General features: G+C 42.5%; 1 protein-coding gene across 1 annotated transcript in view; it reads left to right on the forward strand.

Annotated features, from left to right (window-relative positions):
- Positions 1-4,895: 4,895 nt before the first annotated feature.
- Positions 4,896-24,955, forward strand: part of LOC110506513 (copine-7-like) — a 40,943-nt gene continuing 20,883 nt past the window's right edge. The window contains exons 1-5 of the mRNA XM_021586174.3: positions 4,896-5,009; positions 6,726-7,356; positions 19,397-19,579; positions 19,842-19,916; positions 23,364-23,438. Coding sequence (XP_021441849.1) covers positions 7,183-7,356; positions 19,397-19,579; positions 19,842-19,916; positions 23,364-23,438 — 507 coding nt within the window. The 5' untranslated portion in view covers positions 4,896-5,009; positions 6,726-7,182. The remainder of the gene's footprint in view (positions 5,010-6,725; positions 7,357-19,396; positions 19,580-19,841; positions 19,917-23,363; positions 23,439-24,955) is intronic.

Here is a 24,955-nt window from a genome sequence, read left to right on the forward strand (position 1 = left end):
TTGTGTTTGTTGTCCATAGCTTATGCTTGCCCATACCATAACCCCACCGCCATCGTGGGACAATATTCATGACATTGACATCAGCAAACCGCTCGCCCACATGACACCATACATGCAGTTTGCCATCTGCCCAGTACAGTTGAAACCAGGATTCATCCATGAAGAGCAGACTTCTCCAGCATGCCAGTGGCCATTGAAAGTGAGCATTTGCCTACTAAAGTTGGCTATGACGCTGAACTGCAGTCAGCTGAAGACCCTGGTGAGGACAACGAGCACACAGATTAACTTCCCTGAGACGGATTCTGACAAGTTGTGCAGAAATTCTTCGATTGTGCAAACCCACTGTTTCGTGAGCTGTCAAGGTGGCTGGTGAAGAAGACGGATATGGAGGTCCTGAGCTGGCATGGTTACAAGTGGTCTGCGGTTGCGAGGCCAGTTAGATGTGCCGCCATATTCTCTAAAATGACTTTGTAGACGGCTTATGGTAGAGAAAATAACATTCTCCGGTAACTGCTCTGGTGGACATTCCTGCAGTTAGCATACCAATTGCATGCTCCCTCAAAACCTGAGACATCTGTGACATTGTGTTGTGTGACAAAACTGCACATTTTAGAGTGGCCTTTAATTGTCCCCAGTACAAGGTGCACCTGTGTAATGATGATGCTGTTTAATCAGCTTGTTGATATGCCACACCTGTCAAGTGGATGGTTTATCTTGGAAAATGAGAAATGCTCACTAATAGGGATGTAAACAAATTTGTGTGCAAAATTTGAGAGAAATAAACTTTTTGTGCGTGGAACATTTCTGGGATCTTTTATTTCCGTTCATGAAACATGGGACCAACACTTTAAAGGGGAAATGGGGAAACCTAGTCAGTTGTACAACTGAGTGCATTTAACCCAACCCCTCTGAATCAGAGAGGTGTGGGGGGGGCTGCCTAAATCGACATCCACATGTTGCTTTTATATTTTTGTTCAGTATACAAGTGCCTTCGGAAAGTTTTCAGACCCATGAACTTTTTCCACATTTTGTTACGTTACAGCATTATTCTAAAAATGATTCAATAAAAATAATGAATAGGCAATCTACACACAATACCCCATAATGACAAAGCAAAAAGAGTTTGCAAATTTATTAAAAATGAGAACAGAAAAAACGTATTTACCCTTTGATATTCAGTATTCAGACCCTTTGCTATGAGACTCAAAATTGAGCTCAGGTGCATCCTGTTGCCATTGATCATCCTTGAGCCGGTTCGACAACTTGATTGGAGTCCACCTGTTGTAAATTCTATTGATTGGAGATGATTTGGAAAGGCACACACCTGTCTTTATAAGGTCCCACAGTTGATATTGCATGTCAGAGCAAAATCCATGCCATGAGGTCGAAGGAACATTCTGTAGAGTGCCGAGACAGGATTGTCCTTGAGTGGCCCAGCTAGAGCCCGACTTGAACCCCATCGAACATCTCTAGAGAGACCTGAAAATAGCTGTGCAGCGACGCTCCCCATTCAACCTGACAAAGCTCAAGGGTCTGCAGAGAAGAATGGGAGAAACTGTCCAAATACAGGTGTGCCAAGCTTGTAGCTTCATACCCAAGACTCAATGCTGTAATCGCTGCCAAAGGTGCTTCAACCATGTACCGAATAAAGGGTCTTATGTAAGTGAGTTATTTTGAATAAATTAACAATGTCTAAACCTGTTTTTGCTTTGTCATTAGTGGGTACTGTGTGTAGTTTAAGGGGAAAAAACTGTCAATTTTAGAATAAGGCTGTAACTTAACGAATGTGGATAAAGTCAAGGGGTCTGAATACTTTCCGACGGCACTGTACCTTGACATTCTACCACCATGGTATTCTCATGCACCTGACACTGCTGCACTGTGAGTAATATCCTGGGGAAGAGATTATCACCACAGTAACGGCAGAATCTATGGTAACAAGGTCTGACAGCATTGTTCCTTTGCTCCTCTGATAGCGTGACTGCTTTTAAGGATACTTGAATGTCAACTGTAGCAATGTATGCTATATCACCTATACTTAACCAATACACTATAGCTTTGACAATGTACAGGAAGGCAGCCTTGAGGTGTGTGTGTGTGTGGGCTATACCTTAAATTAATGCATATTAAATTGAGTGTATGCAGGCTTTGTATGATGTCATGTCTCTTGATTTGCTGGGCAGTGGGAGTATTATGCAAACATCACATTTCCTCTGCTCCTGCATACTGTCAGCCAAGACAACCTCTGATCGGTGCAGAATAAAACATCCGGTGAGAACCACACAAGATTCTGTCTGTACCAGGTGTGCTTCTTTAACGTCTTCTGTTCTGATTATTTGCTTAAGATTGGCTCAGTGAATTGGAAACAAAGCCTATTTAGATCATGTTAAAACAAAAGCACACCAAATAGATTTTAAGTGGAAATTGGAGCAACCATAGCCAGTATGGGAGCCTATAGAATCAATGAAGTATTGGGAGTTTGCCCAATGTGTCTAAGACTATCTTAACACAGGGGAACTACTGGGTTGAGGAATACATATGACGTTACAAACTCCTCACTAGTGCCTGCACAAATTCAATGTTCTTGTTTTCCATTTTTGTTACCTGAATGGCAGGAATTGTTGGTATGTGGCTCTCGTTATCAAAATAGTTTTCTGTTGAATTCAAGCAATCCTGCACCATTTTTACGGGAAAACATTTGAACTACACAACAGCGTAATGTCTGTCTGGGAGCTAGAGTGGTATAAACAGCAAGAAGACTCTTGATAAATATATGCATAAATACACAGGAAGAGTCAAGAGAGGCTTTAGTGTTGGCACAGCGGCAACAGATGGTTCTGGTTAAGAGCTACAGCATAATTGAGCTCAGGTGTCTGGCCCAGGGCACTGCTGGTTCCTACTTGCAATGAATTCCTATCGAGTTAGATACACAGGCGGTGAGAATGTAAGAGGATAGGGTGACCATTCTTTAGGCTACAACTGCAATAAACCATCTTGCTACCGTGGCATCAAACCCCTGTTGCCATGTTAAGTCTGGTATTCATGTGAGCTTCTTTACATTTAAAAATTATAACATAAAGGAAATCAGTGATACCATCAGAGGGTCATAGGTCAACAAAACAACACTGTTTTAAAGAGGCAGAAAGCCTTGGAGGGGATGATGTTTCCTGCTGCAGGGTTTGTTTGATGTGATCATGAGGGACAAACGGCCCAGTTAAGCGAATAATTAAAATCGAGCTAAACGTTTAGTGGTGTTGGAATAAGTAGCTCTCTGCTCAATGCTGATTAGCCTCCCTATTAACTGCCAATAGTCTTTCTGGAGGCCTAGTTTTTAGAAGACGCAAGACCTCAACTGTGTACCTGTGGAGTGCTCCTTGACTGGCCACCTCCGAAAGAGGGGCTCAGTGAATTGAGCAAAGCTTCTCTTGTAATCAACACCAGAGCCTGGAGGATGCATTGCCACCAATGATGTTTCCCTCTTTAGAGAACATTTGGAGAGGAATTGCTAAGTCAGACATTTTCTCTGCATCCCAGAATAGGCCTTGACCTTATTAAGCAGTGGGAGCAGGCATATAGTGTACTTGAATTATTTTACCCAGCCTATTGTCATCCAAGTGAGAAGGCAGAAAGGATATGTGCTGTAGGTGGGACCCCCACCACTTATAATTGCTACAGTTAAGTGCTTTGAAAGGAAAACGTACAACTCTGAACACACTTCATTGCCGGCTGGAAAGCTATCATGTTATATAATCTTTAGCCAGTTTTAGTGAGTTCACAAAAATGATATAGGCCTTGTGGGTGGGCTGAAAAAGGCTTCATATGAAGAGAACGGGTAGTGTGTAAGTGTGGGTGTCAAATTATTTTAAAACCTGCCCAACACTTGTTGATATTCAGATCATTATAGCATTAGCTATAGCCCTTTCATTGTTATTAAATAGTCTTAAACATGCTGTTGTGTGTGTGTGTGTGTGCAAGAGAGGGTGGCAGAGGTAGTGGAAGGGTGAGAGAGTATGAGACATTGCCTGTTATTTATAAGAGTAGCACCGACTGCGATTCATCTCCATTGTTTCTCCATTAGAGCTCAGTGTCACTTAGGGTCCTTGGCTGTCTGGCCAGCCACATCAGGGCGCTCACACACACAACTTGTTGTGCCATCACCTGAGGATCTGTCTAATTCAATCTCTGCTGTCTGGCTGTCAAGTGTCTCCTGTGTTTCCTGGGGTTGTAATTATTGAGCTCCGTGAAAGACAGCAGTCATTTCAGTGATACTAAAAGTCATATCTAGCCACTGGGAGTAATGTGTCACACTAATAGACCTATTACTGGAGGGATAGACTATGTATCTCTTACTTGATGCAATCGAGTGAATATTTTTGGGTGGATTGCAGACAGTTATTTTGCCTTTAAACTGAGCAGATATGATCTGGCAACAAGGTACAGTGTTTGCAGTGTTTGATACGCAGATATAAGCCAGCAATACAAATGGGGGGGGGGGTCACATTGTATGTGGACAGTATAATATGTATAATAATATGTAATATGTATAATATGTAGCCCATTAGTGTTGAGGAAAACATTTGTGGTTGTATATGTGTAATCTGTATGCTTGTAATTGTCTGTTGGTCACTGTGGCTGTGTTTTTTATTTGATCTATAGCAGATTAAATCAAAAGGATAATCAACAAATGCATAAATGTTCTGGTGGTCAACTTTAGCTAAGGCTCACGGGAAAATGAGCAGAAAGGTGAGACGATTAGTGTGGAACAGCCGCCAAAATAGTGTTCGTGTATCACTATTGTGAACCGCTGTCGCACCTCTACGTCTCCCTCCAGCGGATTCTGGGGACATTGCGAATTTTATCGGTGTGGTTTGGAAGATCCACTCCCTCGCTCCGCTATCACACACCCCTTGCCTCTCCCCCCTTCCCTCCACTGTTCCTGAGTTTCGGAAAATCAAGCAGTGTGTTGAAGGAAAGGTAACAACAAGTGTAAATCCAGGGGACCACGACAGGTAGGAACAAGCAGCAAGAGTTTGGATGTATTATTTTGAAGCATATGATGCAAGTGTCTAAATGATTGAGGTAATCGAACATAATAATGTTATTGCAGAGTATTTTTTTATTTTTTACGTTTATGTTGTATTGTTATATCATTCACAGTGAAATGCTTGGATTCATTCAGAGGCTGTGGAGGTGCATCGATAAACGACCAGTTTAGCCAGTAATGTAGATCAGTTTATATCTATTTTGTGATGATAATTGAATGAATAAGCCAGCCGCGCTTCTCTCTGTCACCCTCAACAAATCATGCTATAGTTATCGTATGAAATTATTTAGGTTGAGACCAAAGTTGAGAACAAAATATTTATGAGTCGCTTAGTTGGATAGAAGTCATGTCAATTACAATTGTACAAGTATTGAGTAGTCATTTATCAAGCTTAGCTGTCTATAACTGACTGTCTACCAGATATAGCACAGATATATATATACTAGATAGACACATTATATTTGAAATGCACATGCTACGCACGGTTTAACATGACCATGGAGGGGTGTGTGCCCATGTAGTTGTTGGTTCATTGGTCAGACAACAGGTTGTAGACATATTGCTGATCAATAAGAGGTTATGAGAATCTCTTTTCCACATTTTCGTTTTTATCTGTAACATTTATAGATCAGCACTTATTTTTTGCATTTATTTTCCACCATCATGTTATGTCATTGCAGTATATAAACAAATACTTATAAGAACATGGAACCAACTGAACGTTACAAGTGTTGAGCAGATTATTTCGAACTAATTACAACTCTCGGTTATTGGTTGTTTTATTGGAGCCAATAATCTCAATATGTGTTCTATTTTATGAGTCATATGGAGCCCTTATCATTTGTTCTTATTGTTTCTAACTACCTCGTCAAACACTTATGATTGCTGCCAAGGGCGCCTGATCTAATGTGACATAATTGCTTCAACCGAGCCTCACCCCACTGGAGAGCAGCAGTCGAGTGACTGAAGGTCGCTGTCCATTAGCGGTGGTGCTGAAATAGGGCAATGTGGATTCTTGCGCCTGGGCAGGCTTTGTCACTATTATATATTTTTTTACTGAGTAGCAATTCACCTGTTATTATTCAATCACCTTCATAGCATACCTCATATGCAAACTTCTTCCTGTCTGAACTTGGATTCTGATAATATTTATTTGGGTACCTATAATTCGCTCCTTTTGAGATTAGGATGATGTTAAGGTTCAATAGCATTTTGTTTGTGGATATATGGTATTTTGCAAATACTTAAATACAGTGCAGTCGTCAACGTTATTTTTTTCTATGTTTTATATATGTATTCACACTATGAGGTTGGAATAATACTGTTGACATTTTGAAAATTATTATGCCTTTTAATACAAAAGCTGTTTGAAAAGACCACCTGAAATGTCAACCTGTTTTGGTGAGATTGAATGTTTTGGTCAGTAAATTAGCACAATAAGAAAGACAGTTCCAAATCTCTTTGCCAATAACATCTAGTTTTCAGTTTTCCCCATTCAGACCACTCCCAGACAGTCGCAGAAAAATTATTGCTTTAGAAATGGCTCTTGGCTAAGAAGCTATTTTTGATCATTTTAATTGAATACAATCATAGTAAGGTACTTTATTGTTACTCAGAAATGATTTGATATTGAGATAAAAATAGCTGCATTGGACCTTTAATGAGTGTTTTCTTTACATAGATACAGTACCTGTGTGGAGTTTGAAGAGAAGGATGATCGGGACCATACCCTTTTTTAACCCAGTTGTGATGCTCATGGACAACTTTCTCATGAAGAACATATGAAAACACATTTTGGCTGATCCTGAATCGTGACTCTCCACAGCTTTCTGGTCATCTAATCAAGACTCCCCAGCCTCCATCCAGCTCAACCCACGTTGTCTGTTATCGCTGCAGAAATTAAATTACACCTGCCTTCATCTCAAATACAGACCTCTGCGAGAACTCTTTTCCCTTTTGTAACATTCACTACCAAGTCCAAGGATCCATTCTTCTATGTATCTAACTCTGTGAGATTTCAGTGCCTCGTTCGGCTTGAATCCCTTAGCCATCCCTAGTAGTTCCCATTACTCTGAGCTCTCAGTAGCACCCACCATCTCTTGCTCCTTACTGGTTGACACCTCGGGTCCTGAGCCAGGATGAATGACATCCAGGATGCTACCTCCCCAGGGGCCGCCCTTGGTGGCCCTGTCGCCTGCGTCTCCAAAGTGGAGCTGCGTGTCGCCTGCAAGGCCCTGCTGGACCGAGACACACTGAACAAGTCTGATCCATGTGTCATACTCATGGTGCAGAACCAGGGACAGTGGACAGAGGTGAGTACCCCCCCCATCCCCTGAATGTCCCCAACCTATTGGCCTGGTAAAGTCTTAACTAACATGGTTCACTCCATAATGTACTGATGGTATGAACAATAAGTAATGGATGTTGATGCTAAAACAACTAAGCCCGTGAAGCTCAAACCCCAGTAATGAGCTGCATAAGTATCTCTATGATGTTGACATGTTACATTGGGTAGTATAAGCCCAGTTTATTAAAATAACAATGATTCCGTGTCTGACAGAGTTGGATAGCATGAGGTGAACCAGAGTGAGTGCTTGTTTCTACTGAATGGAAGGCATTGTCACCTAGCAGGATATGGACGGCACAGTGGGAGGGGCAGCCCTCTATCCCCGCCCTCCATTTCTCCATATCAAAGCTGAGCCACGTTTGGAGGATTTAAAAAAAGTGTTATCTGGAAGGCAGTGGTGTCTTGAAAACAGGACTGAGATTTTTAGGAGTGAGCTGTTTGTGTGAACGTGTCAGACTGAAGGATGAAATCTTAATCCTGCTCCCATTATCCCAACAGCTGGGCAGTGCACCAGATCACAGAGAACAAAGTAGAGCCAGGGAGAAGTGGCATGTCTGGTGCTGGCTTGGTGGTATTGCTGCCGTCTTTTCTTTTGAAATGGATTCTGATTTATAGAGTAGCTACCTGAAACTGAATTGGAATTCTCAAACAGATCACCAAGAACATTGTTCATAGGAGGAGGGATGGGGACAGGAAATCTTATTCCTCTACTCTCCTTTATCTCTTTCTCACAATCTCTTTCTACGTTGCAGATCATAGTTTCTTGTCTGTCTTGGAATTACACTGGTACACTGTCTGTAATATGAGCTGGGGGTGTGTGAGCTATGAATAGCATATTTCCCATGATGCAGTAGTCCACTATAGAGTCCACACTGATATTATGTGTATCTATAAGGCTGTTTGAATTATAGGTGGTTGTTAAAGAAATCCATATTTGTTCCTTCATTCCACTGCATTCCCATATGAGATGGGATGATTTGAGATGGGATGATTTGAGATGGGATTCCAGCCTGGCACTGCTGATTTATGTTGATATGAATCCGTGGTAGTAAGCACAGAGGCCTACACTTCCTATTCCCTTGTTAATTAAGCCATGCATTAGGGGCAACATATGTTAACAAAGTGGAGGACCATAAGAGTGTCTGTAATGGTATGTAGCGATGCTTGTTGTAAGTGTATATACTGAGTGTACAAAAGTCGTAAAATGTTTAATTCCATGTATTACAAACATGGCACAAACATGGCACTCATTCCAGACCTGCCAGTGGTGCTATAGATCATAGGGAAAAAACTAAAACAAGACAGAAAGGGAGAGTCTTCTAATTACTATATTGTAACAAAACAGATATCACCAATTTAAAAAAGTGTTGGCAAAATATCATATACACTGAATGTAGGAAACATTAACCTGTACGGGATCGGTCCCCCCCACGGGACGGTTGAGCTAACGTGTGCTAATATGATTAGCATGATGTTTTAAGTAACAAGAACATTTCCCAGGACATAGACATATCTGATATAGGCAGGAAGCTTAAATTCTTGCTAATCTAACTGCACTGTCCAATTTACAGTAGCTATTATCGTGAAAGAATATCATGCTGTTGTTTTGAGGAGAGTGCACAGTTATGAATTTGAAAATGTATTAATAAACCAATTGGGCACATTTTGGCAGTCTTGATACAACATTTTGAACAGAAATACAATGGTTCATTGGATCAGTCTAAAGCTTTGCACATACACTGCTGCCATCTGTTGGCCAAAATCGAAATAGCACCTAGATTCCTATGTCATATTTTGGCCTTTCTCTTGCATTTCAAAGATGGAAAAAAAAAATCTGGTATTATCTTTTACCAGATCTAATGTGTTATATTCTCCTATATTCATTTCACATTTCCACAAACTTCAGTGGTTCCTTTCAAATGGTATCAATAATATGCATATCCTTGCTTCTGGTCCTGAGCTACAGGCAGTTTAGATTTGGGTATGTCATTTTAGTCAAAACATTTTTTTTAACGGGTCCGATCCTTAAGAGGGAACCCCTGCTCTTCCATGACATAGAATGATCAGGTGAATCCAGGTGAAAGTTATGATCCCTTATTGATGTCACTCGTTAAATCCACTTCAATCAGTGTAGATGAAGGGGAGGAGACAGGTTAAAGACAATTGAGACATGGATTGTGTATGTGTGCCAATCAGAGGGCGAATGGGCAAGACAAAATATTTAAGTGCCTTTGAACGGGGTACGGTACTGCAATGATGCTGGGTTTTTTACACTCAACAGTTTCCTCTGTGTATCAAGAATGCTCCACCACCCAAAGGATATCCAGCCAACTTAACACAACTTTGGGAAGCATTGGAGTCAACATGGGCCATCGTCCCTGTGAATTGTATTTATTTATCCTTATTTAACCAAGGTCTCTTTTACAGATGAGCTCTGAATGACATAAATGACAGAAAATACACATCGATATAAATACAAAATGCAAGCAGAAAGAAAAACACGGACATAAAAGCAAACACATTCATCAGTAGTAAGGTCCTCAATCAGCTTTCTGAATTGCTCTAGAGGCACCAAAACATCAAATTTAGACACCCTGTAGAGTCCATGCCCTGAAGAATTGAGGCTGTTCTGAGGGCAAAAGGGGGTGCAACTCTATATTAGCAAGTTGTTCCTAATGTTCCTAATCTCTTGTACATGTTGCAATTATGCCCCAATGTATTGGCCTCTCCTCCAGGCATTGCCAGATAATGATTAACAAGTGACAATGCCAAATCGTAGTGTGTTGAGATGGGAAGCATTTATTGAGGCCCAGTTAATGGTTATGAATGAGAAATGTGTTCCGAGGCATTGGCAATAATGACGCTTGGCTGATAGTGTTGAGCACACACTAATCAATTTGTCGCTGTGGTAATGCAATAAAACAACATTTCATGAGGAAATTATCCTGGGTTCTCTGCAAGCGGAGCATTTGTGTAGTTTACATAACTCCCCTAAACTCCCCTAAATTCAGCTCGAGCATTAGGAGGTGATATAATTGATACAACCTAATGCTCCGAATAACCATATCATCCATGTCAGTGGAGAATTAAATTTGTTACAGCAAAACAAATCCCACAAAACAAGAATTCTGAAATGTGAGTCTGTCAAGCCCAGTCAATACTGAATGTCAGTGTGCAAGAAGAATTGAGAAATAGGGGAGGAGAAAGAGAGAGGGAGAGGGTGAGAGAAATACTGCATCCCTGCTATCTACTGTTTGCAATGGTCTGTTTCCTCTTTGACCTAAAAAAATATATATATAACTCTCACAACAGCTTTGGCTCGCTGTTCTTTGAGGGCTGCCTTTAGTTCTTTGAGTTACACACTGTTACAGTAACTACATTCAAATGACTTTAATCCCCGGTGTGCTATTCATTAGCTGTGTGTCACAGACATACAAATATGCACACACACACACACACACACACACACACACACACACACACACACACACACACACACACACACCACTCAGAACTTTGTGGTATCTGTCCATCAGCTTTAGGAGATTGGGAAGACGCTTAATTTGCGAATTAAGCAAGAGGAACAAGACAATATTGTGTGTTATTGTCAAGGATGTAAGTGGTAGTTCATCAATGTAGTCCATGCAGTGCGTTGAATTAGATTATTTTTTGGCCTGAATCTTCCAGGCAGCATTACTCACTGCTACACTATATATACAAAAGTATGTGGACACCCCTTCAAATGAGTGAATTTGGCTATTTCAGGGGTATGAAATCCATAGACTAACATTGGCAGTACAATGGCCTTCTGAAGAGCTCAGTGACATTCAACGTGGCACTGCCATAGGATGCCACCATTCCAACAAGTCAGTTTGAGAAATTCCTGCCCTGCTAGAGCTGCCCTGGTCAACTGTAAGTGCTGTTATTGTGAAGTGGAAACCTCAGAGTGCTGAAGCACGTAATGATCGTCTGTCCTCGGTTGACACACTCACTACCAAGTTTCAAACTTCCTCTGGAAGTAACTTCAGCACAAGAACTGTTCGTTGGGAGCTTCACAAAATGGGTTTCCATGGCTGAGCAGCCTATGATCACCATGAGCAATGCCAAGCGTAGGCTGGAGTGGTGTAAAGCTCGCCGCCATTGGACTCTGGAGCAGTGGAAACGTGTTCTCTGGAGTGATGAATCACGCTTCACCATCTGGCAGTCTGATAGACAAATCTGGATTTGGCGGATGCCAGGAGAAAGCTACCTGACCGAATGCATAGTGCCAACTGTAAAGTTTGGTGGAGGAGGAATAATGGTATGTTTTCCATGGTTCAGGCTAGGCCCTTTAGTTCCAGTGATGGGAAATATTAATGCTATAGCATACAATGACATTCTAGATGATTCTATTCTTCCAACTTTGTGGAAACAGTTTGGGGAAGGCCCGTTCCTGTTTCAGCATAACAAGGCCCCCGTGCACAAAGTGAGGGCCATATAGAAGTGGTTTGTCAAAATCAGTGGGGATGAACATGACTAGCCTGCACAGAGCCCTGACCTCAACCCTATCAAACACCTTTGGGATGAATTGGAACGCAGACTGCGAGCCAGGCCTGATCACCTAACATCAAAAACTATTTTGTCCAATCAATGGAAGTTACACATTATGTGGCTGTCCATGGTTCTGATTTATTTGTGTGTGTGTGTGTTGGTGAAAGTATAAAATAACATGTTGACTCACCCTACTTGTAGAGAAACACCAATGCCACCCTCCCTTTCATGCTGACAAAATGGTCTATGACTATCATACAGTACAGTCTTATTTTGTTGTTGTCCTAGGCAACCTGGCTAAAATAATTGCTCGCTAGCCCAACTTCCTTTCATGGGCAATGTTAGCCTTCTACATGTTGAAATTCCACCCTCTCAGTCCAGGGTCACAATGTAGTTTATGGTTGGATCAGAATTGCCTTTATAATCATTGGCCAGGACGGAGAACTAAGTAAAACCACAAGTCCAAATCCCTATCTCCATCCATGGCTAATTCAGGAAAGGGACCATTTTAGCTAGCTAGCCACCAGAGGACAACAACAAAACGAGATGCCACAATTCAAGTTGTTTCAATAGATGCCGTATTTCTCTATGATAGGACTGAAGTCAAATCCAAACTGGCTTCCCTTGACACTTTATTTTGGTACGCCAGGACCATTCACAGTTGAGCTTAATGCTGATTGGCTATTATTTTATACTTTTTTAATCAAGGGAGGCCAAATGGTTGCTAGCTTCCCTTGCATTCAATGCTACGGGCAGCAGCAATATTGTACTCTTTATGACCAGACCCCATCAGATAGATGGCCTACACATGGAGACAGAGGGGCGTTGTTTCTCTCGCTCGGGTGTCTTCTCAGGTAAGATAAATTCAGCCTCTTGCGAATTGAAGGACAATTATGAAAACACAGACACGTAAGATACATTATTTTATGTTTTTTCCTGATAAACGATTTGGGAAAACCTGGCTTCCCTTGGCATCCATCAATACATGCCACTGATCTTAACCATCTTAACCAGTGCTGTTGATATACAGTGGCTGGAGCATGTTTGTCGATGTAGAAGCCACTTCATGGTTTTACTAAAGATTGTTTTGCTGAATTCTGAGAGCTGTGTCAAGATAGTTGGGCTGTGGAAGAGGCTCTTGAATGAACACTCCCTTGTGATATGTGTTGCACTGCTCTGTATTTCAGTCTTTGGTGGCCCACTCCTTTGCTCTCAAATCCATCTGAACAGGTATGCAACATTGTCATGCAAATCATTTGCTCATCATGCCAAAGGCTGAGAAAGAGCGAGTAGCTAAATCGACACACATCTTGCTTCTCTCTCTCTCCTGCCGAACGAATGCAGCGCATTTATATTTATTCATTTTATACAACATACTGCCCATATTAACACATTTATATACAATATTCTGCCACCAGCCAGCCGTCGTTCCCCAGCCAATCGCGCACACGTGTCGGGTGTGCAGAAGAAAGAGTCGCCAACAAAGGAAGGCTTCTGCTGACATCACTGTAAAATATAACGCGGTGCTTCAATGGACACAAGGACAAACCCTCAGAACCTTTTTAGTTGACGATGTGATTATACTTATTTTATCAAAGTTAGGTATCACGAAATCGACTCACATTTTTCCTCTCTGAATCCCCCCTACCTGTAGCGGTTTTGCATTCTAATGTTTGTCACTGATACAACTTTCCCTGTACGAAAATTACTTAATTAGATTCCTCTTTTCTCTGTTGTGTAAAAAAAAAAAGAGTCAAATCATGACATCAGTTATCTTAAGGTCGGAAAGTCGTAGCTCTAGAAAGATACCTGAGTTTCCGACTTGGAATTCCGTGTTCAAAAATATTTTTCCCAGTTGGAGCTAGTTATTTTTTTTCAGAGTTCCCAGTTGTTTTGAACGTGGCATTACACCCCTACTCTTACGATAAGTGCCATGGAATTTTTTTATGCCCACAGAGAGTCAGAACAGCCGTTTAAAATCCAATCTGAAAGATCCTACACAGGGCAATGTCTCCTTCACTGCTCTGGGGCATAGAACACTACAGTGAGGGTGTCAAACAGTTGAATATAAGAGCAACGTCAACTCACCAACATTACGACCAGGAATACGACTTTCCCGAAGTGGATCCTCTGTTTGGTCCACCACCCAGGACAATGGATCGGATCCCAGACCCAAAACAACAGCGCAGCAGAAGGGGCAGACGGAGCGGTCTTCTTGTCAGGCTCCGTAGACGGGCACATCCGCACCGCTCCCGAGCATACTACTCGTCAATGTCCAGTCTCTTGACAACAAGGTAGACGAAATCCGAGCAAGGGTTGCCTTCCAGAGAAACATCAGAGATTGTAACGTTCTTTGTTTCACGGAAACATGGCTTACTCGGGATACATTATCAGAGTCGGAGCAGCCACCTGGTTTCTTCACGCATCTCGCCGACAGAAACAAATGTCTCTCTGGTAAGAAGAGGAGCGGGGGTGTATGCCTTATGCAGTGTGATCATAACATACAGGAACTCAAGTCTTTTTGTTCACCTGACCTAGAATTCCTTACAATCAAATGCCGACCGCATTATCTACCAAGAGAATTCTCTTCGATCATAATCACAGTCGTGTATATCCTCGACAGCCCTGAAAGAACTTCATTGGACTCTATGTAAACTGGAAACCACATATCCTGAGGCTACATTTATTGTAGCTGGGGATTTTAACAAGGCTAATCTGAAAACAAGGCTCCCTAAATTTTATCAACATATCGAATGCGCGACCCGGGCTGGCAAAACCCTGGATCATTGTTATTCTAACTTCCGCGACACATACAATGCCCTCCGCTGCCCTCCTTTCGGAAAATCTGACCATGACTCCATTTTGTTGCTCCCAGCCTATAGACCGAAACTTAAACAGGAAACGCCCGTGCTCAGGTCTGTTCAACGCTGGTCCGACCAATCGGATTCCATGCTTCAAGATTGCTTCAATCACGTGGACTGGGATATGTTCCGCATAGCGTCGGACAATAACATTGATGAATACGCTGATTCTGTGAGCGAGTTTATTAGTAAGGGCATCAGTGATGTTGTACCCACAGCGTCTATTAAAACACAAACAGTGTAGCTATTCCCTCCGCAAGGCAATCAAACAAGCTAAGCGGCAGTAGAGAGACAAAGTTGAGTCCCAATTCAACGGCTCAGACACGAGAGGTATGTGGCAGGGTCTACAGTCAATCACGGACTACAAAAAGAAAACCAGCCCCATCGCGGACCATGATGTCTTGCTCCCAGACAGACTAAACAACTTATTTTGCTCGCTTTGAGGACAATACAGTGCCACCGACACGGCCCACTAGCAAAACCTGCAGGCTCTCCTTCACTGCAGCCAATGTGAGTAAAACATTTAAACGTGTTAACCCTCGCAGGGCTGCCGGCCCAGATGGCATCCCTAGCCGCGTCCTCAGAGCATGCGCAGACCAGCTGGCTGGTGTGTTTACGGACATAATCATCCCTTATCCCAGTCTGCTGTTCCAAAATGCTTCAAGAAGGCCACCATTGTTCCTGTTCCCAAGAAAGCTAAGGTAACTGAGCTAAATAACTATCACCCAGTAGCACTCACTCCCGTCATCATGAAGTGCTTTGAGAAACTAGTCAAGGACCATATCACCTCCACCCTACCTGACACCCTAGACCCACTCCAATTTGCTTACTGCCCCAATAGGTCCACAGATGACGCAATCACAATCACACTGCACACTGCCCTAACCCATCTGGACTTGAGGAATACCTATGTGAGAATGCTGTTCATCGACTATAGCTCAGCATTTAACACCATAGTACCCTCCAAACTCATCATTAAGCTCGAGACCCTGGGTCTCGACCCCGCCCTGTGCAACTGGGTCCTGGACTTCCTGAAGGGCCGACCCCAGGTGGTGAGGGTAGGAAACAACATCTCCACCCCGCTGATCCTCAACACTAGGGCCCCACAAGGGTGCGTTCTCAGCTCTCTCCTGTATTCCCTGTTCACCCATGACTGTGTGGCCATGCACGCCTCCAACTCAATCATCAAGTTTGCAGACGACCCTACAGCGGTAGGCTTGATTACCAACAATGACGAGACGGCCTACAGGGAGGTGGTGAGTGTGGTGTCAGGAAAATAACCTCACACTCAATGTCAACAAAACAAAGGAGATGATCGTGGACTTCAAGAAACAGCAGAGGGAGTAGCCACCTATCCACATCGACAGGACAGTAGTGGAGAAGGTGGAAAGTTTAAAGTTACTCGGCGTACACATCACGGACAAACTGAAATGGTCCACCCACACAGACAACCTCAGGAGGCTGAAGAAATTCGGCTTGTCACCAAAAACACTCTCACACTTTTACAGATGCACAATCGAGAGAAGCCTGTCGGGCTGTATCACCGCCTTGTACGGCAATTGCTCCGCCCACAACTGTAAGGCTCTCCAGAGGGTAGTGAGGTCTGCACAACACATCACCGGGGGCAAACTACCTGCCCTCCAGGACACCAACACCACCCGATGTCACAGGACAATAAATGTATCACTAGCCACTTTAAACAAAGTTACTTTATATAATGTTTACATACCCTACATTACTCATCTCATATGTATATACTGTACTCTATACCATCTACTGTATCTTGCCGATGCCGTTCAGCCATCGCTCATTCATATATTTTTATGTACATATTCTTATTAATTTCTTTACACTTGTGTGTATAAGGTAGTTGTCGTGAAATTGTTAGATTTCTTGTTAGATATTACTGCATGGTCGGAACTAGAAGCACAAGCATTTCGCTACAATCGCATTAACATCTGCTAACCATGTGTATGTGACAAATAAAATTGGATTTGATTTGAAGTCACCTCGTCCTAGAGAGATTTACATGGTTATCAAAACGTCTCGCCATGGTAAGCCAACACCAAACACAGCCCTTATTTTAAGTGTTTCTAAAATCCCCTATGGGAAAAAACAAACAAGTGGAACCATTTCCTTGTTTGACCACTAGATTTTATGACTCATACTGTGGTACTCTATTGGGAGCTCCTTTGGCCAGAGTGCCCCTACTGGCCCTCCAACCTCACTTCCAGCAGCATCTAGTCTCCCATTCAAGACCAACCCTACTTAGCTTCAGCGGCAAGCCAGCAGTGGGAGCTGACTCCCTGGGACCTCAGAGATCCCGCCATACGTCAGACAGTCACCTCTCTGTAGACTCTCCCTGCCACCCCAGATGAATGGGCATCACAGGGGTAGGAATTACAAAGGCACAACCCTTCCTCTGTGACTCTGGGTAGCTTTCATCACACAGCCCTTCCTCTGTGGCTCTGGGTAGCTTTCATCACACAGCCCTTCCTCTGTGGCTCTGGGTAGCTTTCATCACACACGGAAACAAACTTGTGTTCACAAGTATGTCCAACCAGATAGCACAGAAAGAGATCGAGAGAAAAAAAGACAGAATGAGAGAAACAGCGAGAGGAGGAGGGCTAGAGTCTAATTAAAACATGTCTTAGCTGTTATCTCCTGAGAAATTAATCACTCTTTCTACTGTTTGCAAGGTCAATAATGAATAACAAGACAATCCCCCATTCCTCAGGTCATTTATATCAGAATACATAATAACATGGTCTTCAACACTCTGGAGGTGTCTCTATTCCACAGTGATTGTCAGTGAAAAAAAGGTGCATGCTTTCTCTGTTGCTTCTCATCAACCATTCTGTGTGTGGGTGTCTGTGTGTTCTCGTCAGCTCAAGGCCAACAGCATGAGGTAAAGCAGTAGGATTAACTCCTGAACGTTAACGTGGACGTGCATGTGTGTACTATAGTGTGCCATGTATGTTCATGGCGTTTGGTGTGTGGGGCTCCATGTTGACTCTGACTTTAGAGAGCTTTGACAGAACTGCTGATCAGGGAGCTTCATTCTTGATTTCTGCTCTATGGACGGGTGGGATTTGGCTGTGCTACGATAAGGTTGTTAATGAGATTGATGGCTAGGCCTGGTTTGAGATTGATGGCAATCTCTCTAGTATTTTTTGTTTTTGGTCAAACTACGGAGATGATATAAAATTTCCTTTCATATTTAACTATCTGTGTTTGATGACTTTCTGACTATCTTCTGTTTTACCATCACAACTTTTTTCTCAAATTAAAAGAAATGGAAAACAAGAGTAAAATATTTATGGCATTTTAAGTTTCCTTACCAGATTTAGATTGATAGTTGCCTTAGGCTTGAATCATTTTTAATATGCTTTTTTAATAGCTCCAGTTTGAAATCCATTGATTCACTTAAACCATGAAACACTTAAACCATGGTTCAAACAAAATGATGCTTCATGATGCTCTCTGCGCTTTTAACGGACCTCTGAGACTATCACAGTGCAGGTGCATTTATATGGAGACTTGATTACACACAGGTGGATTATATTTATCATCATTTGTCATTTAGGTCAACATTGGATCATTCAGAGATCCTCACTGAACTCCTGGAGAGAGTTTGCTGCACTGAAAGTAAAGGGGCTGAATAATTTTGCACGCCCAATTTTTCAGTTTTAGATTTGTTAAAAAAGTTTGAAATATCCAATAAATGTTGTTCCACTTCATGATTGTGTCCCACTTGTTGTTGATTCTTCACAAAAAAATACAGTTTTATATCTTTATGTTTGAAGCCTGAAATGTGGCAAAAGGTCGCAAAGTTCAAGGGGGCCGAATACTTTCGCAAGGCACTGTAGGTCACTTTAATTTACTGATAGCATCTTTAGGGGATACATATGCTTTTGATGATGAGTTGGCTCCCCTCAGAATATCTAGCTTGGAATTAAATTATTACCAATAATTTCTCTGGTACTGGACATAATTGGATACTGGGTGCTAGATGGGTACACTCTGGCTGGGTTTACATAGGCAACCAAATTCTGATATTTTGCCCAATTATTGACAAAGATCAGAATTGGGCTGCCTGTTTAAACACAGCCTCTGTGCTCCACTGAAAGCAGGTGGCAATGTGGAGTTCAGGCATGAACCAGGTGTATTAGATAAACAGGTGTATGAATGTCCAGGCATGGCAATGGATGAGCTGTGTGTCTGCTGAGCTCTCAGCCCTCAGTCCACTAAAATCCTCTCTGCTGTCACTGTCTGAACAAGAGCTTCACAAGATTTACATTTTGGTCTAATCAACAGGAAAACAAACACGAACGCCAAAAGTGGCTGTAGCAGTGATCCGGGTGCAGATGGGTATTTGGCTGTTGTTCCTACATTCCCATGTGCCCATGAATGCATCACCATGTCCCATACATTAATTAGCATTGCAAATGAACTGATACAATGTACATTGCATATAAAACTGCACTCTTTATGTTTAATTGGTAGGAAGCTCTCATTAGAGAGTTGAGTTGGAGGTCCGAGTTTCTCCAGTAATATCCAACAACGTGTCCACATTCTAACGCTGTGCCTTTTTCTCCCCTCTTGTCTCTTCAGCTTGACAGGACAGAGGTGATCAAGAGCAACCTGCACCCGGTCTTTGCCAAGGTCTTCACCCTGGACTACTACTTTGAGGAAGCGCAGAAGCTGCGGTTCGAGGTCTACGACATCCATGGCACTCACAGTATTGGCACCCGCGATGACGACTTCCTGGGTGGGGTGGAGTGTACGCTCGGCCAGGTCCTGTACTGAATGTCTGACCCTTCCACTCAGTTATCCAATGTGCCATTTCTTATGTCTAATCAAATCACTCACCACACATAAACTGAATGGAACACTGTGCTGAGTTGCTGCTCACCAACAACAGAGGTCAGAGGGTAAAGGTTAGAGGTCACCAGTCCTCGTCATACTGCTCTCAAACTGCTTTCGTACTAATTGTCCGGTAATACTTTTCACTGCTTCACTAGTCACCAGTCATTCATAGTTTTCCTGTGTTCCACAGATTGTAGCCCAGAAGAAGATGGTGAAGCCTTTATTCCTAAAGTATGCGAAGTACGCTGGGAAATCCGCCATCACGGTAGGTTCCCCCTATTCATCACCCTATCGATTTCGCTCACCATTGGCTCACTGTTGCAGTAACAGTGGCAAGCAAAATCAAATGCAATCACTTGTTAAATCAATTCATGCAATTAAAGCAAAGTAGCTGATGTGAATCCTGTGATGTAAGGATGCTTCTCTGTACAAAGATTCATGACTCATACACAATATCTGTCATGACAAAGAGAGGGGGACGTTAAAGCACAGAGTGTTGTTTCTGTTGGATGGTCTCAACACCATCTGCCAGGCCAACATTACATTGCCATACAAAAGGGAACAACACAGAGAAATTGTGTTTAACAAGCCTGCAAATCTGACCTTTAGTGGAGTGGGAGGAACAGTCAGTGTTCCTCACTGCTCCTGTTAAGTCAGAGGTGCAGAGTCTGTGATCTCTGTGCCTTCTTATACTGCAGAGATGAGAGGAGAAAAGCGAAGGGGTTTTGCACAAGGAGTGAATTCAATAATGTCAACAACAGACCTTTTGCCTTATTGATACCTATCTTTATTGATTTTACCCTAACAAACTACGCATAAATTGCCCTTGGAGAGAAGGGCTGAGAATGACTTGCTTGTGATGGAAATGGCCAAAGTAAAGATGGCATTTGAGGATCTTTCCCTTCGGCTAGTGTTGCCATTATGACCATTGATTGGATGCGATCACATGGTGGCAGCTTGCTGTGAGGTGGTTTTGGGGGGGATATAATGGGTTTGTTTAAGCACAGTTCTGTAGCAGTGTGGGCTTAATGCATTCTAGTGAATTAGTGCTAACCTGTGTCATGGTGTTTCTGAAAATGGCTTTTCCTGATATGATAATGGGCCTGGGCTTTGTCAGGTCTGTCTGTGAGATGGATCCCAATGGCATGGTGTCTGCCTGTAATGTGCCTGCAGGCTAATCTGGAAGGTGGCAGAACAGCAGACAACTGTTGTGTTTTGTGTGAAAAATCCTTTCCCAGTGTTTGTAACACATCTCTCAGATGCCCATTGTGCATATGGGGACATGGGATGTGGAGAAAAGTTGGTCAAATGGTAGGGATTAAGGTTTTATGCAGTTACTGTGGCTCCCACTGGCAAGCATCACATTACAATGGTCTTCTAACTAGAACGTTCATTGCCGGGCCATAATCCAATACACAATACACATTATGACTACACAACACTCACCAGGACAATGGCACTATGATATGAGATACAATAAATCATATTAATCCAAGATACTGTACGTACAGAAAGCTTGACAAGCTGCTGATACGACACATGCACCAAGTGTTATAGCTTTGCTGTGTTGTATTATTGAGAAGCTGAGAGACCCATAGAGTTTTGTTTCTGGACCATTGCCACACTTTTGTTTGATTGACAGAAACCATATACTTTACTGTAATCTTGCTGCTGTGATTGCACACAGCACTATTTTGCCTAACAGATATGGGAGTTTATCTTTGTGGGTCTGTGGGATATGTGGGAAATATGTATCTCTAATTTGGTCATATGTTTGGCAGAATGCTAGGAAGTGCAGCTCCGTTTCCACTTCATTTTGTGGGTAATGTGAACATAGCCTGTCTTCTCTCGAGAGCCAGGTCTGTCTATGGCTTCCTTTCTCAATAGCAAGGCAGGTATTCTGCCACTGTGTACTCTCTGTTTAGGGACAGATAGCATTCCAATTTGCTCTGTTTTTTGGTTGATAAATTCCAGTGTGTCAAGTAGTTCTCTTTTTGTTTTCTCATGATTTGGTTGGATGTGATTGTGTTGCTGTCCTAGGGCTCTGTGGGGTCTGTTTGTGTTTGTGGACAGAATCCCAGAACCAGTTGGATGAGGGGACTCTTCTCTAGGTTCATCTCTCTGTAGGTGAGGGCTTTGTGGTGGAATGTGTGGGAATCGCTTCCTTTTAGGTGGTTATAGAATTTAATAGCTCTGTATGCATTGTTTGGGGTTTTGCGGTGTACACTTAGTATATTTTTTGCAGAATTCTGTATGTAGAGTCTCAATTGGGTGTTTGTCCCGTTTTATGAATTCTTGTTTGGTGAGTCGACCCCAGACCTCACAACCATAGAGAGTAATGGCTTCTATAACTGATTGAAGTATTTTTTGCCAGATCGTAATTGGGATGTCTAGTTTCTTTTGATGGTGTAGAAGGCCATTCTTGCCTTATCTGTTAGATCATTCACTGCCTTGTGTACCTGTCATGTTGATGTTTAGGCCGAGGTAGGTATGGTTCTTGTGTGCTCTAGGGCAACGGTGTCTAGATATAATTTATATTTGATGTCCTTGTAACAGGAGTTTTTTGGAACACCATTATTTTATATTTACTGAGATTCATTGGGCCCAAGTCTCACATAATCTGTACAGTAGACATTTGATTGCTGAGTCCAGAAGGGTGAGGCCGTATGCTGCAGACTGTTCCACTGCCCTCGCCAATTCATTGATATACTGTACACAGATTGTACAAAACATTTCCATGACAGACTGACCAGGTGAATCCAGGTGAAGCTATGATCGCTTATTGTTGTCCCTTCTTAAATCCTCTCCAATCAGTGTATATGAAGGGCAGGAGAGGGGCTATAGAATGATTTTTAAGCCTGAGACAATTAAGACATCGACTGTGTGTGCCATACATAGGGTAAATGGGAAAGACAAAATATTTAAGTGCCTTTGAAAGGGAAATGGTAGTAAGTTCCAGGCGCATGAGGTTTGAGTGTGTCAAGAACTGCAATGCTGCAGGGATTTTCACACTCAACAGTTTCCTGTGTGAATCAAGAATGGTTCAGCCAACTTGACACAACTGTGGAAGCATTGGAGTCAACATGGGCCAGCATCCCTATGGAATGCTTTCGACACCTTGTAGAGTGCATGTCTTGAGGAATTGAGGCTGTTCTGAAGGTAAAATGGGGTGCAACTCAATATTAGGAATGCGGTCCTAATGTTTTGTTCACTGAGTATATGTTGAATAGGGTGGGGCTCAAGCTGCATCCCTGTCTCACCCCACGGCCCTGAGGAATTAAATCTGTGTCTTTATTGCCAATTTTAACTCTCTCTCTCTCACACACACACACACACACACACACACACACACGTATGTTTTTTCAGCAAAAATTATTAGCCTGTCTGTAATAATCCTTTAAATATGCAGAATAATGAACGTATTTGCTATTAGTGTATTCCTTTTGGAGGCCAACTAAACGGTCTTGTGAACTAAATTTGGACCCAGCTCTGTTTGGCCAGCTCTGCATTACTGTAATGGAACCATATCTGTTCTCGGCTTGAAGGAGCTTTCTGTTGAAGTTTAAAAGTAATAACACTCCTCAACATTTTATGTGACATATTTTGATTGGCTTCAAGGTCCTGTCTACATGTCATACGACAGGCTGTCTGCTGCTGAAAATAAAATATTCTCATTGGGCAAAAATGTGACTTACTAAAACCCTTTTTTCAGGTACACGCTGAAGAAATTTCTGGCAACAATGGATATGTTGAACTGTTCTTCTGTGCCAAGAAACTGGATGATAAGGTAAGGGATTAGGGCCCTTCTCTTGATGGAAATGTCAATATAGTTCATGGGTGAATTTGTGCTTATTGCTGGCTGTTGAACCTCTCTCCTGTGAATGTGATTTCAAGATCTCTTTTTGACATTATCAGTCATTAACCAGACAAAGATTTATACAACGAAGAGGATATGGATTTTCTACACGTATAAACGCAACATTTATTTAGATCCATATGCTTTACCCTGTATTTACTGGATGACATGACATAAAGGCATACAACATGCATTTCAGCATTTGTTCTATTAAGTCTGAATTGAACTTGGCTTCCTGTAAATGCTGGTTCTCCGTTGAGACAAGCCTTGTGAGAATGGTGTGTCATGGACCCTTGACAGATAGCCAAAGGAAGATGAGGGTGAGATCAGTGTGAGGTTTGCTTAGTTCAGTGTGTGTGTGTTTTTGTGTTGGTGTGTGTAAAGGGTGTTACCGTGTGGTTCTCTGTTTGCAAATAGCCCCTCCACACAAAGCATCCCACAATGGACCACAGGCCCTGAAGCTCTGCAGGTGTCTGTTCTTCCTACAGCAGCAACAAGCCGTACCCGGACGCCTCTGCACTTATCCTCTCTCTCCTCGTCTCTCAACTAATATCTCTGCCTTTCTCCTTCTCTTCCTCCTTTACTCAGCATATCTCCCAGGGTCTTCCTCCTTTTCTCTGCATATCTCTCAGGGTCTTCCGCCCTCTCACTTTCTGTGCCTCAAGCAAAAACATACTCTTAGTGATTATCTGCAAAATACCTTTTTTCTCTCTCTCTTTTCCTACCATTCCATTTTTGTCTGCCATTCATGAATTTATGCATTTCAAGTATCCTGGCTCTGAAAGGCTGCCTTGCAATATCCAAAGGACATGATCGACCTGTCCTTTTCAACTCTAAATTCCTGCGCCCTAACACAAGATGAGGAAATCAATCCAACATGGGGCTCTCTGTGCAAAGACAGCACAGACAGCAGTAGTTTTTCAATAAATGGCTTGACAGATAAAAGCTATGTAAAATGCATGGTGAGCTCAGAACGAGGGAGTTTGTTGTCGGTAGAGCATTTAGGAGGGTTACGAAAGATATTTGGCAACAGATTTCGGGAGCTGGAGCACTGAGGCACCTACAGTAGAGCTGGCACACCCACACAAGGCTCAAGGCAGAAGGTTCATATCTCAGTCAACAAGACTGGAATAACTCTCTGACATCAATGATTATAGCAGAAATATTCTTCCTGCCTCTCTATGCTCTCAGAATGCTACCAAGCAAAGGGTGCAATTGGCCTCTGACTCCAGCAGTGTTGGAGAAAGTTAACAGGGAGTGTAGGTAAAGTTCGGCTTAGTGTGTATTCATCAGAGCAGAGCCCAGGCTCCTTTAATGCATTTATTAGAGTTAGCAATCCAATAGAAAAAGGGTCATGATGAGCAATTCCATGTGGAAATAAAAACAGATTTCAAATTGCACTGTTTGTGATTTAGACACAAGCAATATTGCTAATGGAATCTTCAGTG

The sequence above is a fragment of the Oncorhynchus mykiss genome, chromosome 26, assembly GCF_057628025.1.
Source record: "Oncorhynchus mykiss isolate SJ-2025 chromosome 26, ASM5762802v1, whole genome shotgun sequence".
Classification (NCBI taxonomy): domain Eukaryota; kingdom Metazoa; phylum Chordata; class Actinopteri; order Salmoniformes; family Salmonidae; genus Oncorhynchus; species Oncorhynchus mykiss.